This window comes from Eucalyptus grandis, chromosome 1, assembly GCF_016545825.1.
Source record: "Eucalyptus grandis isolate ANBG69807.140 chromosome 1, ASM1654582v1, whole genome shotgun sequence".
In the NCBI taxonomy this organism is placed as follows: domain Eukaryota; kingdom Viridiplantae; phylum Streptophyta; class Magnoliopsida; order Myrtales; family Myrtaceae; genus Eucalyptus; species Eucalyptus grandis.
Window position 1 is genome coordinate 44,530,022 of NC_052612.1, and position 20,692 is coordinate 44,550,713.

A 20,692-nucleotide genomic window follows, 5' to 3' on the forward strand; every position below is an offset into this window, starting at 1 on the left:
GGGAAAACTACAGTGAGAGCGAAGAAGGGGAAGTCCGGGGAGAGGAAGAGGCGGGGAGGGGAATGGACGAGAATGTCCCCGGCCTGCGGTGGGAGCGACACGTGGCGGGCCGAGCGCAGGTCTTTGAAAGGGGTTCGTAACGGCTAGGATGGCCAGGAGGATAATTGCGTAATTTCATCGTTTTCTGTTTTCCCCTTTTGCCCTTTTTCCTGAGGACGAGCACGTGGAGGGGTAATGCCATTTGTCTGCGATTTCTTGTCAAAACGCCGGGGATCGTGGTTGGTCGATGCAATGCATGTCAGTGGTGCTAACCGTTCGAAAAGACAAAACGGCCCCCTCCTTCGGCGAAATTGCCAGCTCTTTTCGATTTTTTTCTTTTTTTTGGCTGCCGGGTCTATTGGGTAAATAAGGGTGAATTGTTGACCAAAAAGAGGAGCCCACTTTTTTTTTTGGACTTTTTTACGATGGCCGAACAAACGGCTCGCATTGACCCACAGAAAAATAAATAAATAAAATAAGGAACAAACGGTTCACATCCCATCATTAGTCTCACCTGGGCGTGATCATTCCACCTCTATTTAGTATCATACATGGAATGATCAGATCGCAAGGTTGATCGTCATTCTTAAATTCATTCTTCAAACAAGAAAAAGAAAATATTCTCGTTTACTAAGTTAAGTTGAGAAGGATTATTGTCAATCTCAAAAATTTCATTAGTAATTTTGACCACCATTTCATTTCATGGTACCAAGTTGGGACCCACGAGCCCACCAAGCCGAACTGATTCAGCAACGTCTGCATAGCTCGAGTCCCCCTGGCTGAAAAGTCAGTCCAAAGCACCCAATTCGATTGTGCAATGATTCCGAAAGTAACGACAGGGTTCCTCTTCTCATGCGCGATTTTTCGTGGTGACTCCCATTTGTTTCCGTAAAGTAGATGTTTGACACGATGAAGGGTCTGAGGTAAGCAAAACGGGGAAAAAAGAAGAAGAAAATAAACATGAAATATGAATGAGAGACGAGGGAAACGTTTCTTTAATTTGAACGCGAATGAAGGAGTCGTCCGGAGACGTGATACTTTAGCAATCGCATTCAAGGCAGCAGTGGTATTGGCACAATATTTTTTGGCCGTGGCGAATCCACAGGACGAATTGGAAATACTGGTTCCAACCGGTTATAATAGGCGTCTCGCTATGGGATTCATGGGCCGGGATTAGGGTGGTCCCATTGAGAACGAGGTTCCTGTTCAAGAACACAGGCTCGACGACCAACCCCTTGTCGAGCCCTCCAAACCTTAGGCACGGGGGATGTCGGCTCGGGGCTCATCTGTTGGCGGGCCCGTCCATCCTCATCATTATGTTGAAAAGAGCGGGGGACTTCTCGGTCGTCGTAACTTCGGCAGGGCAGACCGCAGTCGGGCTCTTCCCAGATATTGCTTTGTGGAAATAGAAAGTGAGGCGTGTCGTTTTTTTGGCTTTGAACGGTCGAGCTTGGCGAAACAAGTTGCCACCTTCTGGGGGTCAGCAGCCATGGCGCAAGCGAGCGGCACAGTTGCAGTCACCAGAGACCGCTAGTGCTAAAATTAGCTCGGCTTGTTCACCCTCTTTCAATGAAGTTGGAAATATTGTACTTTTGAAGAGATTTTACTGGAGAAAGTGACAAGCACCTATACTCACCACAAAGTGTTACCGCGTTCAACATTTTACTTTCCAGTTTCCACTAATCATATAATATATCTTACGTCTTTCTTTTGCACCGTCTTAGATTCTTTACTAATTGTAAATTCATATCTTCCTCTAAAGTTGCTGGACTAGTCCAAGACCAGACCTCTCAACCCATATTACCTACCGCGTCAACTTAAGATCGGCATGATCCGAACTAAAGAGAGATAATGAGCACATTAGTTCAACCTCAAATTCTTCCCCCATGCAAAAGTTGGAATTACAGCTCTTTCTTCTATATTTTCTATTATTGCTATGGAGAAGGAAACCTTCTCAAAGTTTAATAGATCGATTAGCCGAAACATCACAGGAGCTTCATCTACAGGAACTTCTTGTGTAAGAAAATGAATGGCCAAGTGGATTCCATCACAAAATCCTTTTCATCTGATCCAAAGATCCGAGGTTCCAATGTTGCCAAATCCTGGACCTCTACCATTCCAAAGAAGGCAGATGCTGTCGAGTCAAAAGCCTCTCCTCCTTCTCTTTCAGGGTCTTGGTAAGAGAATGGCCAAGTGGATTCCATCACAAAATCCTTTTCATCTGATCCAAAGATCCAAGGTCCAAAAGTCGTCGAATCCTGGGACTCCACCATTCCTATTTCCTAGGGAGGCAGATGCCATTGAGTCAAAAGCCTCTTAGCTAACGACTATCTTCTTTAAGCTCCACCTTCCCACATATGCTGGTTCATGAGCTACTATGCATTTTGATCACCACAATATTCATCCTATCTGCAAGCTTGATCCTTTGGATGTGAAAGAGTTGTCATGAGCACCTCGTTGGCTTTATATGAAGATGCCAGTGGTTGAATGCTATGATCATCGACTAATGCCAAGTCAGCCGACTTCTCTTTTAACAACCCTGAAGCATAACATGACAAAATAGAGGAAATGAAAAGGAGGAAGTTACAACGGATAAGATAGCATGGGGAAGTTATTTAAAATGAAATTAGAAGATAAACAAATGAAAGAAATGAAGTTAGAGACGATGGGATTTGGACGTCAAGGGTGAATTTGCAATTAAAAATCTTACTGCGGGCAGACCATGCACTCAAATTAGACAAATGCTTAGCATTATGCAAGTGATGAGGATCGGAGGGGAAGAGAGTAAATGAGAGGTGGATGAAGGGGTAAATTTAAAAAAAAATCCCTTCCGCCAATGAATTTTCTCTCCCCTCCCCCCTCCTAAACAAAGCCTACAGATATAAATTGCACTCTCGGCTAATATGCACAACCAATCTCTTTTCTGCAGTTCAGTTAATGCACATAGAGAGAAAAGGAAAGAAAACAACATCATCAACGTCCTCCTCTGTCCATCAACAGAGCCATGTCTTTCTGCTACTACATGTAAGTTAGATCACGGTAGGAAACGAATGTACCAATTATGAAGAATAACATGCATCATGCAAGCAAGAAACTATATCGAAATGTGCAACCGAGATTCAAAAACTCAAGTTGCATTGGGAAAAGGAACAATGCTAAGTAAAACCAGTATGATATTGCCACAAGTCGCTAGAGCTAATCAGACCCCAATTCCAAGTTGAAGTGCGACTCAATCATCAATAAATCCATAAAATGATATTGAAATCATAATGTACACGTCCACCATTGAAGTGGCCAAAGAAATAATAATCATTGAAGATGCATATCATAGAGAAATAAAAAATCCAGGTGAGAGAATCATGAATCTGCTTACCAACTCGATGATATATTGAAGCAGCATGTTCAGCGCCAGCACTCCTTTGGGCAAAGGAGAATATGTCATAATACATTCTACTTGAAGGTTGAACTCCTGCATCTTTCATCCATTCCAGTACCTAGTCATGAAGATGCCTTTTAGTTCTCTATTCATACTGGCCCTCTTTTCATTGCTGTAATACTTTCTTCTGGCTAAAGATTAAAATATTACTTGAAATAGCAAAAATTTGTTACCAATAGGGCAGTCACTGATCAGCTTTCCCGAAGAAAAAATTTTCAGGAACTCCATCAGACGACAGAATCCTAATTAAGGACATGACGAGATAAGTTCATCGAACTTTTTACCTCAATATATTTCCTCCAATTTCCAGCAGCCAGAAGATTTTTCAACACTGTTATGTAGGTGGAGAAGTTCACTTCAGCGCCAGATGCCAATAGCTTGTAGAAGAGCTGCAAACCACCAAAATACCCCATATTAACCAATTTTGAACCATAATCAACAAAACCTCATAGAAAATCAAAAAGAAAGAAAAATGCAGCCACTTTTTTGCAGATTCTTAAGCATAAGTTTTAATAATTCTCAAGAAATAATTCAAATGAAGGGAAGCTATATCAAGATTGGCAAAAGAAGGTACTCTGTAAAGGTGGAACCTCACACCATTCACGTGTTTTAAGAAAAGCATGAGCTTGTTCACTTTACAGCATCTGTTCTAGGAGAAGCAACCATAGCCACTTTTTTTCTCCATTACCTTCATCATTGCCTCAGTTTTCCCACTTTTTCCAAGAAAATGCAAAAGTTGATTTAGCAATCCAACTGACGCTGTAGATAAGGAAGGCTCTATCAATCCAGCCATAGTAATTGCTGTCCTCCAATCCCGCAATCTTCAAATGTAACTCAAATTGGATTTTCAGGGGGAATCGACAGTGAGTATTTGAAGAAAATGTGGAAAATCAATTTCACAGAGAGGCGCCCATCAGAACTTGAACAAAGATTTATCAAAATGAGATGGAGTCATACCAGTAACATGAAAAGCATACGATATTGAATTCTCTTCATACATAATCAAGTGATACAGCCATCATTTGCAGCTACTAGTTTATATCAACTATGCTAGATAGAAGTTCAAACCAATGACAGGACGTCCAAACGAATATTTGGAGACATTAAAGAGAACTCATAAACATTAAATCAAAAAATGATCGGTCGTAGGAAGCAGTAAAAATGCAACGAATGAAAGCAATAGCATTGTGCAATTTCTCATCCAGTGATTATTTTCTGACTAGCCATTTACCAACACCAATCACTACCAATTGAAACAGTAAAAGTGCTTCTGTTGGCTTTAACCAGACAACATCCTATCGCTTTTTGCAAGGATTGCTTTTTTAGTCTTCCAATAAATAAATAATAAATACTAAACATGATGGGATCCCCATGAAGCCAACATGTTATGTATAAGTATATGGTCATTATGCCTGATGAACTTTAGGATCCAAAAAAGGGAAGCACACGAAGATTTTATCTGTTAGTGTTAATAAAAACTGCTTTACAATGGTTTTCGAAAAAAGAACAAAAGGCGCTAGTGCAGAAGGAAGCACCTGGAGATATTATCACGTTGCTCTGAATTAAAACTGCTTTAAAATGGTTTTTACAAAAAGAATGAAAACTGCCGATCTAATCAATTTACTAAGGGTACATCTATGTGATCGACCAAACTTTGAACAGTTTTCTCGTTAGGTGCATCTTATACACCAATAGATACAGAGAAGTTCAAGCCAGCTAAAGAAAATTCTTCCCTCTTTCATTTTACAAGAGAGATGCCCGTGGTCTCCCACTTGTACAGGTTAGTGGAAACTTTAAAAGGAACTTTAAAGTATACAGCCAAAGTAAATATCAAGATCCACTTTTCCAGCCTCCAGTCATATTACACTCGTGGATGGCTGCTACCCTGGAAGATTGCCTTATGAATTCCAGTAGACCAATAACATTTTGCCCATAAATAAACAAAATAACTATAAGAACATAAGTGAACTGGGCAAGATATTCAAAGCAACAACAGCACTGTCAGGGACTAGAATTGCTAAGATATTTCCTATATAATGTAAAAACAATTCGCACAGAAGCAGAAAGAACTGTAATCGAAAGTTAGAAAAAGGAAAAGAAGCACATTTAGGCTTACATGCTACATGCTGACAGCATTTCAAATAGTATAGCATCATTGAAGGGTAGGTTCTTTTCTTTCATATATTCTCCAAGGATTAGAACCTTAGATGGCTGACCTCCTTTATTGAAACTTCTCATTAGAGCTGAGCATGCTATTGGGTCCAGATTTACTTTGCTCATTTCCATTTCCTGGAATAATAAATAGGCTTTTTCCCAGTTCTCTGCATTTGACAGAATGTGTGAGATTTAACCTGGAAAATTCTTATCATCTTGAAAGACTAGAGAAAAAGAAAGAACTTACCAGCAGCATTATAAGCATGTATCATTGCTGTATATGTAACAACATCAGGAGAACAACCAGCCAGTTTCATCTTGCTGAACATGGATTCGGCTTCAGTGAGCTGGCCCTGAAACATGACAACAGCAGGAAAAAAAAAAGTTAGCATCATAAAGTTAGCATCACTATTCGAAGCATGTCTTTCCAAAATTCTTGCCTGTCTGCTGTAGGTGCAGATTACGGCTGAATAAACCTCCTTTGTCAAAGGAACATTCAAATTGATCATCTCATGGAAAAATTCAAGCGCTTCACTGTATTTTGACATCTTGTAGCAACCACTTATCAACACGGTGTAGGTAATGCAATCGGGTCTTACTTTCCTTGCTCTCATAGATCTGTACATTTTAGTAGCTCTCTCAAATTCCCCAACATTCATGTAGCTCCCAATAGCCGAATTATAGGCAGCTGTATTGAGTTCTATTTGTCGCATCTGTGCCGCTGTAAGCACAGTATCAATGTTGACCTTTTCCCTGCAACGGCCACAGGCTGCTAATAGTGTGCATATAGAAACAATGTTGGGCTGAATCCCTTGCTGCTCCATTTCTCGCAAAACCTCAACAGCTTCAACAATCAAACCATTTGATCCATAAGCATCAATTAGTGCATTGTAGCTCACTATATTTGGCTTGCATTTGTTTCTTTTCATCATCTTAAATACATCCCTGGCCTTCTTTGGTTGCTGGGCTCTCCCATAAGCATTAAGTAGAGAAGTATAAGACACCACATCTGGTCTGAGACCACTTCTTTTTATCTCATTAAACACTGATAAAGCCTCATTGCTCATTCCATGAGAAGCATATGCACCTATTAGTGCATTATATGAGACGATATTAGGTTTCACACCTTCAGCAAGCATTGTGTTGAAGACAGCCCTGCAGTTCTCAATCTGTCCACAGACTGAATACATATGAATGATGGTAGTGAACGTTACAATATCAGGACGGCACTCTGCCCCCTTTTCCTTCATGGAATTAAAGATATTGGTGGCTTCCCCATATTCTTCAAGCTTCACTAAGCAGTACAGGACAATGTTAAGAGTAGTGGTATCAGGACGTATTTTTGTCCCTTTCATCAGTTCGAAATAGGATAAAGCTTTTGAGTACTGAGAGCCACTCTTGTATGCAGATAAAATAATATTATGAGTCACAAGATCAGGACCAACTCCATTTTCTGTCATTTTCTGGCACACTTTGAGAGCTTCCCTCCAATTTCCACTAGATCCACAAGCATTAATCAAGTTATTATATGTTGATCGACTAGGAGGAATCTGCAAGCACGGGATAGCGTCATAATACTTTATTTAACATAATGTGTTAATGCCTAATATAAGATGCAATAAAGGGAGCAAAATTGAAATAGGCACCGACATGGCAGGTTTGCATATTCACATAAGAGCTAATCCATATGGTTGCTTGATGGGAACTGCTTTTCACACTACCATCTGCTCCAACAAGTACTAGCTAGTAACAGAAGTCCTAAGTTGCCTGACAACATCCAAGCAAAGTTGTCCAGGAAGAGATATTCTAATTTTTCTACTCTTTCATATAGTGCAAATATATGATTGAGAAACATAAACTCCAGAAATGGAAATGGCGTGCTTATGAACGCAATCAAGGACTACATGAGGTATCCATCATGAAACTGAGAAAGCGAGAAGAATAAAACCATCACTAAATCCACTTTCATTCACTTGAACTTTCTAACAGCAATTTTAAATTACAGGTTCTCCTTCCAAGATACCATTTCATTTTGTCTCTGAAAAGAATGGATCCCACAAGAAACAAAAAGTTTACTTCAGAAACAGGAGAGAATAACAGCCAGAAGAAGAAATCCATTTCATGCGAGAATAAAATTAAGCAGTTCCCACCACATGAAAAAAAGATACTGGGAAAGGCTCATCCTAAGTACTTCGCAAATCTTAAAGGTTATAAATGGAAGCTTGCATGAAGTCAGCATAATTTCTTATGAAAATGTTGTTGAAGGAAGCTCGCATTAAACCACATAAGAATCACAAGAAAAAAAAAATGAAAATACCCACAGCCTCGCGGAGCATATCTTCCATGATATTCATAGCCCAGCGCCATTGACCCGCTCGTCCATGTACATTTATAAGAGCATTGTAGGTTTCGGCGTCAGGCTTGCACCTGCAGAGAAGAAACTTAAGCTGACTTGGAATCATCATCAATAGGGGGATTTCTCGGCTTATGGCTCCGCGAGCATACACAACTTTCAATGCAACAACACTGCAATCTAAGATAAGATAATATGCAGGTGAAATAAACAAAACAAAGAGTCTTTGTGCTGCTAAAGGGAAACCACGGTGCAAAATCTGAGATATTACTAAGGTCTGCCGATGCTCGTCCGTGTAAGACAAATTGTTTTAGCCCTCCTATTTCAGTGACCATAGCTTAATCAGCATTACTCCACATATTACACATAAAAAGAGCATTGAGAGAGAGAGAGAGAGAGAGTGTGCCTTGGAAACTATGTGATGGCCACAGGAACATTCTTGTCTTCTACCAAGAGAGATTCGAAGCAATGGAAGACTACAAGGAGGATTAAGGAAAGCATAAAGGAGCAATTTAGCACATTCACAGTACCTCCACTTTTGCATCTCAAAGAACAAACCACGAGCCTGATCTGTCAGGTTATGCCTTGCATGCAGCCTTATCATCATATTGTAGATGTCTTTACGAGCACAGTAGTTCTTTTGATTCTTCATCCATTTAAAAACTTCATTGCTATGTCCAATAGACCCTGTTTTTGTAATCTCCTGCAAAACATAAAAGACAAAAAGTGAGTAGTTCCACTCAAATTCCATGAAGGATTTAACCAAGAGAGAAACATCAGCTTCACGAGCAGAATGGGAAACAACATCCAAACAACAGTCTGTTTTTGTTTGACAAATTAATGGAGAAACCTGTCTATTGTCGTGTTCTAATTCAAATAAGAAGCGACATGCAAAAATCAGACTCGTTCCTAGCTCGAAATGATACAGCCAACTGTATTAATACCTGTTAAACCTGGAAATGAACTTCACGAAATTCCTCCCCCACAATCCTACTCAATACATACGCAAAGTAACGTGTACACGCTAATGTTGAATTTCTCCATTTCGAATTTCAAATTCAATGCCTCTCGCCTCTCACATGCGGATCATATCCAAGAAACCAAGTAGCGACCACCATAAATCAACCGGCACACTCAACTCTCAAAGCCAAAAGGATAACAGTCCTGATTTTACTAACAGGTTCTATACCTTACGACGATACCTTGATGAGAAGCGGGAAGTTCTTCCTCGCGAACCTTCCGACCCAGCGATTCAGCACCCCGTGAACATCCTCCCAGTGCTTGATCTCCATGACCTTCTCGACCACCACCGAGACGGTCCAGTCCTTCTGGAACCGGTCGCCTTCCACGCGTATCCGGTACCGCATCGGTATATCCTTCTTCCTGAGCCCGCTCACTCGAGTCCAGACCTCGTGCCGCCCCTCGTCGTAGTCCACGTGCACGGACTTCTTCGCCTCGAACGCCGCTGCCGCCGCCGACTGGTCCGCGGCGGACTTTTTGCATGTGACCCGCACTGCAGAGCGAGGACGGCGCGGGCGGGGAGGGAGGCGAGTCGAGTCGGGAGGGCGAGGGTGCTCGGCGAGGTGAACGCGGGGGATGTGGGCGGTAATCGTCGCCGCCATGAGGTGGCGGAGCGAGATTGGTGGTGGAGGTCGCCGGACGGATGAGAGTTTGCGGTTGCCTCGGCGAAAGCCGCCGTGAAGCGTCGGACTTCGCACGTCGGACTTCGCCGGAGATGAGGTGAATGCTCGAGGACTAAACGAACCGGTGGCGGCAGCTGAGGATAGGGAGAAAACGGCCAAGTCCCCGAATTTTTTTTTTCTCTAATCATTTTCTGATATTTTTTATATGTATAATCGAGATTTTGAATTTTGCTTAATTTTTTTGTGGGAAAACCACAAAAACTCCAAATTTTGCCAAAGTAAACTTTTTTTTTTTGTAACATGAAAATCTCCAAAATTTACCAACCGTGACACATTTAAATCAAATATTTTTCGTGACACCAAAATCATGAACTTCTATTCGTGTAACACATTTCTTAAACCATAAAGCATTTTGATCTTTTTACTTTTTAAAATTTTTTCTTCTTCTTCTCTCTTCCCTCCGCCAGCCATGGCGAAGGGAAGCCGACGTCTAATGAGGGCTACCCTCGCCGACATCGGGTGAGGGTCGCCCTTGCCTGGGCTAGCTAAGGTTGCCCTCGCCAATGTCAAGCGAGGGCGACCCTAGCTGGGTTAGGCAAGGGCTTCCCTCGCCAAATCTAGCGAGGGCACCCCTCGCCCAGCGCCGGCGAGGGAACTCCTCGACCGACGCAGGTGAGGGTCGTCGGGCTGCCCTCACCAGCGTCAAATCTTGAACTTCTATTCGTGTGACACATTTCCTAAACCATAGAGCATTTTGATCTTTTTACTTTTTAAATTTTTTTTCTTTTTTCTTCTTCTTCTCTCTTCCCTCCATCGGCCATGGCGAAGGGAAGCCGGCGTTTGACGAGGGCTGCCCTCGCCGACATCGGGCCAGGGTCGCCCTCGCCTGGGCTAGCTAAAGTTGCTCTCGCCGGTGTCAAGCGAGGGGGACCCTCAGCTGGGTTGGGCAAGGGCCTCCCTCGCCAAATCTAGTGAGGGCACCCCTCACCCAGCCGGCGAGGGAACTCCTCGGCCGACGCAGGTGAGGACCATCAAGTGGCCCTCATTGGCATCAGGCGAGGGCCGCCCTCACTGGCGTCAAGCGAGGGGTGCCCTTGCCCGACCTAGCCGAGGGCCGCCCTCACCCCACACCAAATGAGGATGACCCTCACCTGACACTACAAGGGCAACTCTCGTCGAACGTTGGCTTCCCTCAACCAACCCTGGCGGAGGGAAGAGAGAAGAAGAAAAAGAAGAAAAAAAAAAGGAAAATCATAAAAAAAGAAGATAAAAATGCTATTGATTAGGTAAATGTGTCACGGTTTGCAAAGTTGGGGATTTTTCATGTCATAAAAAAATGTTTGGGGTAAATTTGTCACTTTGGACAAAATTTTGGGTTTTCGATGTTCTTTTACCAATTTCTTTTAATTGACTATGTTTGCCTCTAAGTCAATTTAATTAGAGCTCATGTGTTTTTTTTTTTTTTTTTGGTCGGTAGAGCTCATGTGTTTAATGAAGCAAATAAAAATTTAATTTTAGAAGCTCAGGGTTGATGTTAAGAAATTTAATTGCTCCGCATTTTATTATATTCTTTACTTTTTGGATTGTTAGTGTCGTGCATTAATTGATTATGCAAAGGCAAAACAATAATTTTCACATTAATCCTATCACTTTCAATGGACAAGTCATCCCTTATTATTAGGATTTGAAGTTAGAAGCCCTGATTGGCAAAAATCGTGAAATTTCAAAAATGCTTGAGACCCCAATGTACTTTGATGTCCGTGCCTAGTTCCCTAGCAACCATGCACAAGCATCCGACTCCCATGCCCAAGTCATCAAGGCTCTAGCTTAGGTCCACAAAGACTAGGCTTAAGTCCCTTAAGGCTAAGCCCAGGACCCTAAACCCTTTGCTCAAGTGCTCGGCTCTCTTGCCCAAATCACTAACACTCGAGGTGGGGTATCCAATGCTAGGCTCACTCGGTGCCAAGCCCCAACAAGCCTTGGCAACTAGGAATTAAGGATTTGTTTAGTAACATTTTGTTTCAATAAGCGATTTTTTTTTAGAAATAGTAATTTTCTATTTCTATTCCCTAAAACAACTTCTTAGTGAAAGAATACGTTTGATAACTATACAAATTTTATATTATAGAAATAGAAAAATAATAGGAATGCGTTTGGTACGATTTACAAAAAAAATTGTAAAGTATAATTTCTTTTCATTTGTTTCTTATTCTTCCTCATCGCCGTTGTCGATCATTGTCAATGGCTGCCAACACCGCCGTCGACACTAACCTCCCCCCCTTGAGCAATCGATGGTGGCGGGTGGGGGCATCAATGGTCATCGAAGGCAGTGATGGTCGATCGACAATGGCAGTTGGCTAGTAGTGGTCAATCGATTAGTGGCGGCAGTTGGCCGATGGCAACGAGTAGTGATCAACGATAGCCAATAGCGAGGGTGACGACCGACAAAGAAGAAAAAAAGAAAAACTTATTTATAGAAATTATTTTTGATAACAATAAACTATTTTTTTTTATATTCCAAATCTATTATCCGGCCACTTTTTTATTCGAGGGAATAGAAAAATTAATCAACATTACAAAACAATTTTCTGTTCTTTTTTTGTTTGGGGGAACAAAATAATAAAAATTGAGAGAAATAGAAATATTATCAAACGGAGCCTAAGTTTTCACTTTTATAATAGTGAAAAATAATGGAAAAATGACACAAACAGATCTTGAACTTTGGTTCATTATGCAATTTGGTTTCCGAATTTTAGCTCATTGTGTGATATGGTAACTTTTAATTTGGTCGAGGTAGTTTATAAACTCTTAGTACGTATACAATATAGTCAATAAACTATATAAAAATATTTATGTTGCCCCTAGTTTTGAATTAATTGAATGATTACATTAAATATATTCATATAGTTCAAGGACTGTATTAAACATATATCAAAAGTTTAAAGGTTGCATTAAACAAATTGAAAATTTAGAAACTACATTAAACAGATTAAAAGTTGATGGACCAAATTGCACATGAACAAAAGTTCAAGATCCATTTGTGTCATTATTCCCAAAATGATTTGTATTTCATTTTTTAGATTGCAACCGGATATTAAAAATATTATCATTTCCCAAAAACGACTTCTTTGAATATATTTTTTGTAAATATTTTCTAGAAATCTTAAATTTCCAACAAAACAAGCCAACTTCATATGCATTGAATTAGAATCTAACGAACTGTACTGGCTAACGTCTTCAAAATTTCTCAGTCTATCAGCTCAAAAAAAAAAAAAAAAATCGCGCGATATTGCCCGCGCGAATTTTTTTTTTTTTTTTTTTGGTCCTGGTCAAGTTCTACTAAAAGAATAAAAAAGAAATGAAAAACCTGCCCAGGAAAGGCTTTTTGGGTTGAGAATTGGGCCCATGGGATATTACAAATCTGGACCGTGCAGTAATAATAGCACATGGGAGGTTGCCGCGGGACCCACCAATGTGGCCATTGCCTGGGCTTTTATTGGATTCGAAAAGATCTCTCAATTACAGGCCTTTCCGTACCGTCCGACCAATAAATTGGTGGCCAATGGCCCATCACACTGAAGTGGACCATGCCGAGTATCGCCCGGAGCCGAAGCGTTGGCGACGGAGCAAGCCGACGTTCAAAGTCCGTCGAAAGCGGGTCATCCACGTGTACGATCCCCCCGGCAACCTCACTCGCAGCCAAACACGAATCCCAGTCTGGTCTTTACGGTTTGAGAGATTATCGTACGAATTGTACAATTGAAATGACGTCGTGGATACAATCATACAAGGATGCAGCGCACCTCGCCCCAACCACCGTGAGGCGTACATCCTTCCCCGTCGTCAATCGCATCAGAATGAATAGGGTTTTATTTTTTTTCTTTTTTTTGGTAACTGCGGATCCGCCAAATCTTCCTTTCGCTTACATTAATCGGCAACCCATGACCCGTATAGTGCATGGTGCACTTCAGATTAAGTGTCAATACCTCGAGAGAAGTTAGCACAAGACCCACCATTATAGTTCACACTTAAGACGTGTTAGCAGCTGTAGAGTTTCGATCCTTAAACCTCTGCGGTGAAATGCCCAAAGCTCAACTAACTCAATTACCCATCGGTAGATGAATGAATAGAGTTATTGTCGCAAAAATTATAAATTGATATAATTATAATAAATTTATTTTAAATTTAAATTTTAAATAGGTATATATGATAAATTTATCATTTCATAGTTTTTATTAAAATTTACCATCAAATTACTAGTTAAATGAGCCGTGACAATTGATGGATATACTAATTTAAGATTTTAATTTTCATTTATCACCGGTATATAAGTTTATGATTTTTCATGAATAACTATATAGATGGTAAATTTGCCATAAATATGGTCAAAAACTAATTATGGTGAATTTACCATATATGTACCAATTTAGGGATTAGTTTTTGATAAATTGATAACGGAGTATCAATTTGGGATTTCCCATAATATTAATCTAAAATAAATCATAAGATCTCTCAACATCGAGAAGAACAATGATTAATTAGTATTTAGCATCTCGGTCGAATTCCCAAGCAAGGGCTAATGGTAGCCAGAGGACCTATTGAAATTTTTTTCACCTTTTTAAAAGTACCAGCTTTTCTAGCTACACGTCTGGAGTCTAGCGCTTTGAATATCGAGTCGTCTTTTTTCTTTAAAGCACGCTTAAGATAATCGGTTTTTGCTTAAATCCAGAAGCACGCGCTCTGAACAGCCGATGAAATCCACGTTTTGAATGCAATTAAAGAAAGGGCTGCAGATCTAAAATCTCCTCGCGCGTCACGATGATCTCCCGTTAGCTTTTCTCCCACGCCTATGTTTTACTCTGTAATATCAAGAAAAGGCTCGTGCTTCTAAAGTTTCCGAACCCCATTTTAAACAACTCCCAAATTCCTCTGCTGGACTGGCGTTTTCGTGTTTTGGATGTGCAATGAGCTGAGGATGCTATCTTTTTACCTTGATCTTCCAATCGAGAGATCCAAGTTGTTCATTTCGTTGAAACTCAATTACCAAATGTCCATATATTGAAAAAAAAAAAATCACCAACTAAATGATGGTCGGTTTTATTTATAACAAAAAAAGGAAAAAAAAAAAGAAATTGGGGTTTTAAAGCGCCATGCAGAACTGAAGAAACACGTGGCGCTTCGGCTTCGTGGAAGGTTCCATCGGATCTGAGCAAAACTGTTTCGTTCCGGTCATGTCCTCCGGGGCGTCGCGACGCAATAATAGCGACGGTGTTACGGTGCAGGGCGCCTCACCGTAGGAGTGGCTACGCGCGCTTCGAGGACTGTCGAGATGGGATCGAGAGGGGCCCACGCCCCCGTCGCCACCGTCGCCCAACCGACACTCGATGATGGGGCCTCGGAAACCGGGAAGCGGATCGCGGCCGTCCGATCTTCCCGCCCCCCCGCCACCCTCCTCTGTCGACCGACGGTTGGTAGTGCAGTACCCGCATTAAGGTCCCTGTCCTCTCCTCCACGTGATTCTGCGGCTCCTTCCTTCCAGCTCCGGTCCAGCTCCCCAACCAGTCGCAGAAACTCTGCTCTGTCGTGAAGAGGAAAGTGATAATTCCAATATTTACATAAAAATAGAAAAAAGGGAAAACAGAAAAAGAGAATTACACGCCTTTGGATATGGTGAAAAAATCGTGAAAAGGGTTATATTACTAGAGAAAGAAAATGTTATACAATATATCCGAATACGTCTTTTGAAATAATTTCACTCGCCGTAGAATGAAAGGACGGGAGATTTATAGGGTAATTGAGAATTATTATGAATGCAAAATTATAAATTAAGAACATCGTTGACCGCATGATTCTCCCCCCACGGGCACACGTACATAAATGTGCTTGCGTACAGAGGTGATCACGACACGGATTTGGATTGGAAATTGTTCTTCTTATGATATTAAAAGTTGGATCGGCTGTTAATGTGGCGTAAACTTAATCATGATATATGATAAACATGTTGGGTATACATTGACTATCTTACCCGTTTATAAATACGTTTTCACTTGTTTATTTAAAAGCATCCATTACGTTAGCACGGCACGTATATGAATAAATAATGTAAACATAAATAAACATTTTAAATGTGCAAAAAATCATTTTTTATCCAGCATAGTCCGTACATTTTTTTTTGTTGGTGTAGAGATTAGATGGTGTCAAGGTCAGTTTTCATGCACCTTGACTAGTCTATTTCACTAACCATCTTAAAGACGTACTCCTTCACATCAATTTGGTGCATTCGGAATTTATTTCTAGATGCTTCTCATTGGCCGAGATTTAGGTGTTAATGTCGTGGCATCGTTTTGTGTTGGGATTTAATCAAAATATGAAGTGCCGTGATTGAGAGGGAATAAAAAAATAGTCAAGGGACTTAATTGAACATAAGGAAAAAAATGAACGAAAATAATAATAACTCATAAGGTAAATGAGATATTACATTTGCGTCAGCAATGATTCTAATGGAGGATCACGTCAAACCTCTTCTTAAAAGTTTTAATGACAATGGTAAACTAAAAAACAATATGCTGAACAAAGTCAAAAGTTCCAGAGCATGATGAATGCATCACGCTCACTCGCAAGTTATCACCGGCATTATCAAATGTCATGTCGATCTCTCCGCCCATAAAAAAATCTCTTCTTCAAAAAGACAAAAATATTAATAAATTCCCATACCTATGATATAACAATCCATGGCAATATAAGTACATTTGATTCTTTTGATGCATGCTGAATCCATTTAATAGTAACTCGAAATCGAGATTTCATAGCCTTTTCGATCAGCTAACTCTAAAGGAAGCGATCGATAAGATTAATCACTTAATATTTCATAGTTTAAAATAACATAAGCATCACAGATCATTTTGGTAAAGCGTACTCAAGACACCGATTCAAGAAACTAGACATACAAAAGTATTACGATGGCTCCATTTGCCGGTTCGGAAAATATTTTTCCAAAAGATGGTTGGTTACATATGGCAAGTGTACTCGGGCAAAATCCAACAGCACGAGATATGTCGTATGGGAGGGCCCCGCGCAACAGGTGACTTCTCACGACCACTAAATGCGGGCGAGAGGTGAACCGAATTGGATCGGGGCAGCCGGCCTCTCGCCCAAACTTGTCGGCACCGAGCCCCATTTGATTGATCCTCATTCAAGGCTGCATGCAACCCCACAAGTGATTTTAGATCTTAGATCTGATTTTTTTTTTTTTTTTTGAACTTTTTTTTGGGTGACGAATGCAACCCCACCTTCCCGATCGTCGGTCCCCTCCTGGAGCTCCCCCCATCGTTGCCCCTTCGCGGTCCTTTGATCAATCGGTTCATTTTCATTCACGTGGACGGGATGTCACGACAATTGTGAATGGTTTGATGAGAGATGGCGGTGGGAAGATGTTTTTTTTTTTCTTGAAGAGGTATGTCCAACTAATAACTTGTCCCGTGACTTGTCTAGACATTGACATTTAAATTGGTTAGAGGGAAAAATTTCAAAACTACCCACGATCGCCATGTGCATGACCATTGTTTTGTAAATGTTTTGATTGCTGATAAGATGGAGGTGATTCAAAACAATGACGGCAACAACTTCTTTTTTTTTTTTTTTTTGGGTTAGGAAATGGCTAACTTCAGAGGTTATATTTTTTAAATGAGCCTCACTTTTGGACAAATTTGAGAAATCACACCTAATTTAAGGGGATTTTTAGAATGTTTCAAAATATTTAGCGAGACGATCAATTATTGAAAAAATGTTTAGGAAAAGGCTGACATTTCAAATTTTCAAAATGATCCCTATATATATATATTGTGCTTTGAAGCAGAATTCTACCCAAGCAATCATTGATGATCAATTTACTACCATACCATAAGTAGGAAGTACCTTATCCCACAGAACTAAATTAAAGCTAGAGCATCCCATAATGCTTTTTCCTAACTCACTAGAGGTACACATGTAATACACGAAATCTTCCCTAAAAAATTAAGTAATTGTGATTGCCGACATGTCCATTCTATAAAGGTAACAAATTGATGGGGGCAAATGCCATCAAATCACATGCATCCGATATCCAAATTCGACCTCACGTCTCGTGTGCATCGAGCATACGATTCTTAATGTGGAAGCAATAAATCCTGAACACCAACTGAGGAGTTAGAGTTCTTTTCCCCCAATAATTGTTGAATATAACCCACGAATTTTGCTTTTTCGAGCTCAATCTAGTTTCCAACTCACAAAGTTCAGGGATCCGGACACCCGCAACAATGCACGACTGGCAAGAGACATGCAAAACCCTGTCGACATGGCCCTCCCTCGTCCTCCACGTCCTTTATTGCAAGGTATTTACAGAGTGGAATGGATCCACTCATTAAATGAGCAGGAACTGAACCAGAACGAAACGAATGGGACGCGGGACTCCGTCCTTTTCCCCACCACTCTCCGCGGTTAAACCGTTTCGCTTCCTCCCTTTCAAGAAAATTCTCTTTTTTCACACAAAATTATGAAAAAAGATATTCAATTTCCACTCATTATGGTTCGAAAAGTACTTTTTACAAATGATGAGTCTTTAATTTCTGTTCTTTAGATTCATTGTTTGCAAATCAAATGGATTATATGAAAATAAAATGATGTATTGAACAAAATATTTTTAAGTTTATGATTAATATTATAAAAAACTTCAAACTTATACACTCACAACAAATTTACTTTAATTGTGATAAATTTACTCTTCGATAGTTTCCATTAAATTTTATCATCAAATTATCATAGAGATATTTGTTTGTGATTTTTCGTGATATTAATTTAATTTAATGAAAACCAATTGATGATGAAATTATTAAATTGAAATTATTAAAAACATAGTAATTTGTGATTTTCAATATAAACTTATTATAAATAAATTAATTAAAAATTTTTCTTAATAATAATCCTTAAATTTATGGTAGGTACCTGAACCGACCCGAGTTTAAAATTACGGCCCCCAGTTCTTCTGCCTTTACCATTGAAAAACAGGACGCTACTCCTACATTCACAAGCACAGGCAGAATCCAGAAACAGAAACTCCCACTGTCTCTTTCCCTCACGCACGCACCGTCGCAATCACCAGTTCACATTCTGCGATCACGGTTCATTGCACACCCAAAAGATCCATCGATCCATCGATCGATCCAGAGAAGGCGAGAGCGCAAATGGGCATATTAGCGACGAGCAAAGGCAAGAGCAGCGACCAGAGCTCGGGCATGGGCTTCCTCCTCGTCTTCTTCCCCGAAGACCAGCACCAGCACCGCTCCGCCTCCGCTTCCTCCGACATTGTCGACAAGCCCAAGCTCTTGTCGTCGTCGTCGTCCTCCTCCTCTCCTTCTCCTTCTCCTCCTTCTCCTTCCCCCTTCAGAAGGACCCACTCCGGTCGCCTCCTGAGCAGAGCTCAGTCCACCATCTCCATCTGCGCCCTCCTCGTCTCCCTCACCCTCCTCGTCTTCGCCCTCTCCACCTTCGACCCCCCTTCTTCCCCCTCCTCCGCCTCCGTCCCCGCCTCCGCCGTCTATTCTTCCCGCCGCTTCTTGCCCGAGCAGCAACCTCAGCCTCTCCTCGCTCCCCGGCCCCGAAACGACCGCGCGCCTCCGTCGTTCTGGTCGTTCCCCGCCTTCTCATGGCGGACCAGGCCCAAAACTGGCGGTTCCAAGCACCAGTTCGCGCTGCAGGGGATGGGCACCCTGTACAGGAGGGGCACGCGCGCCATGAACGACCTCCTCGTCGCTCACCTGGTCGAGAGCCTCTCCGAGGAGGAGCTCCGGTTGTTCCTGCGGACGCTGCATCGGTCCGGCCTCACGGCCAGAGCCGACGTCGTCCTCATCTTCCCTTCCCGCGCCGCCGCCTCGAGATTCGGTCCCGTAATTCGGGAAGAGGACGAGTCGTTCGCGAAGCTACTTCATAACTACGCGCAGCGGTTCAACGCGACCGCCGCGACTTCGAGGTCTCCCGGGAGTTTCGACGGGACCCATTTCGTGAAGCCGTCCAAGGAAGCCGGCGAGCCACTGTGGGGCAAGCGCGCGCGGGTTGGCAATTCCAGCAGCGACGCCGCCGCCGCCGCCGCCGCCGGCGGAAGCGGCGAGGCGGCGAGTCCGGACAAGCCGGCGCAGCCGAGTTACGGGTCGGTGGTGGGCTTCGAGGCGGGGGAGCTCGACCCGGAGAACTCGCTCTCCGGGTTCATGGACCACGTCCCGATGAGCCTGCGGCGGTGGGCATGCTACTCGATGCTGCTCGGCCGAGTCCGGCGGAGCTTCAAGCACGCGATGCTGATCGACGCCAAGACCTGGGCCGTGCTCCGCGACCCGCTCGGCCGCGTCAGGAGCCGGAGCCCCGAGACGGTGCACCTGCTGACGGCGGCGGCGGCGCCGAGCAAGGCCGAATCGGGCAAGCGCGGGAGGAGGGGCTCGGACCGGGCCCAGCCGCCGCCGGGTTCGGTGAGCCCGGGGGTGGTGATGGGCGGCACGCGGGGCGTGCGGCGGCTGGCGGCGGCGATGCTGAACGAGGTCGTCCGGGCGTCCATGCAGCAGCAGCACAAGAGGAAGGGCGCGGTGACGGAGGCCGGGGTGCTGGGCCAGCTCGCGAGCAACGAGTTCGTGCTGAGCAACGTGAACCTGGTCGTGTCGCCGGAGGACTCCGGCGGCGGCGGCGGCGGCGGCGGCGGCTCGGTCTCGCCTCTGATCAAATACGGTAATAATGGCAATAACAACAGTCATTTCCGCGACGTAAAGGGTATGATCATGAGGCAAATATGTTCGTCCGAGTTGGATTCTTCTGTTTATAGCGATTGTTAGAGACTAAAATTTGGAAAAAAAAAAAAAAAAAAAAAGGAGAGAGAGAGAGAGAGAGAAGAAGTTTATAGACAGAGAAAATAGCGAATTACATTACGGTCAGATAAAGAGAAATGTCAATTATCAGTTCGAATTTCGTGATTTTTTTTTCTCCATCTTGTTTTATTTTTTGGTTCCTACGACATTTTGTTGATAGAAATGTACATAAAATCTGTGGCAA

The 20,692-nt window shown here is 42.3% G+C and overlaps 2 protein-coding genes across 3 annotated transcripts; one reads left to right on the top strand and one right to left on the bottom strand.

Annotated features, from left to right (window-relative positions):
* Positions 1-1,888: 1,888 nt before the first annotated feature.
* Positions 1,889-9,779, bottom strand: LOC104444926 (pentatricopeptide repeat-containing protein At2g41720). Of its 2 annotated transcripts, none has more exons than XM_010058712.3 (10): positions 9,185-9,779; positions 8,513-8,685; positions 7,951-8,056; positions 6,070-7,179; positions 5,877-5,982; positions 5,592-5,796; positions 4,164-4,296; positions 3,760-3,864; positions 3,413-3,533; positions 1,889-2,578 (listed from the first exon to the last, which is right to left on the bottom strand). In XM_010058712.3, exons 1-10 carry the CDS (start codon positions 9,602-9,604, stop codon positions 2,445-2,447), a joined length of 2,613 nt encoding a protein of 870 aa, XP_010057014.2. In that variant the 5' UTR covers positions 9,605-9,779; the 3' UTR covers positions 1,889-2,444. The 2 variants fall into 2 exon arrangements, with proteins under 2 accessions (XP_010057014.2, XP_010057017.2); XM_010058715.3 differs by having other exon boundaries at positions 9,172-9,304.
* Positions 9,780-18,664: 8,885 nt separating this feature from the next.
* Positions 18,665-20,613, top strand: LOC104444953. Its single transcript, XM_010058731.3, has one exon. The coding sequence runs from the start codon at positions 18,844-18,846 to the stop codon at positions 20,473-20,475; it is 1,632 nt and encodes a 543-aa protein (XP_010057033.3). The 5' UTR covers positions 18,665-18,843; the 3' UTR covers positions 20,476-20,613.
* Positions 20,614-20,692: the final 79 nt, after the last annotated feature.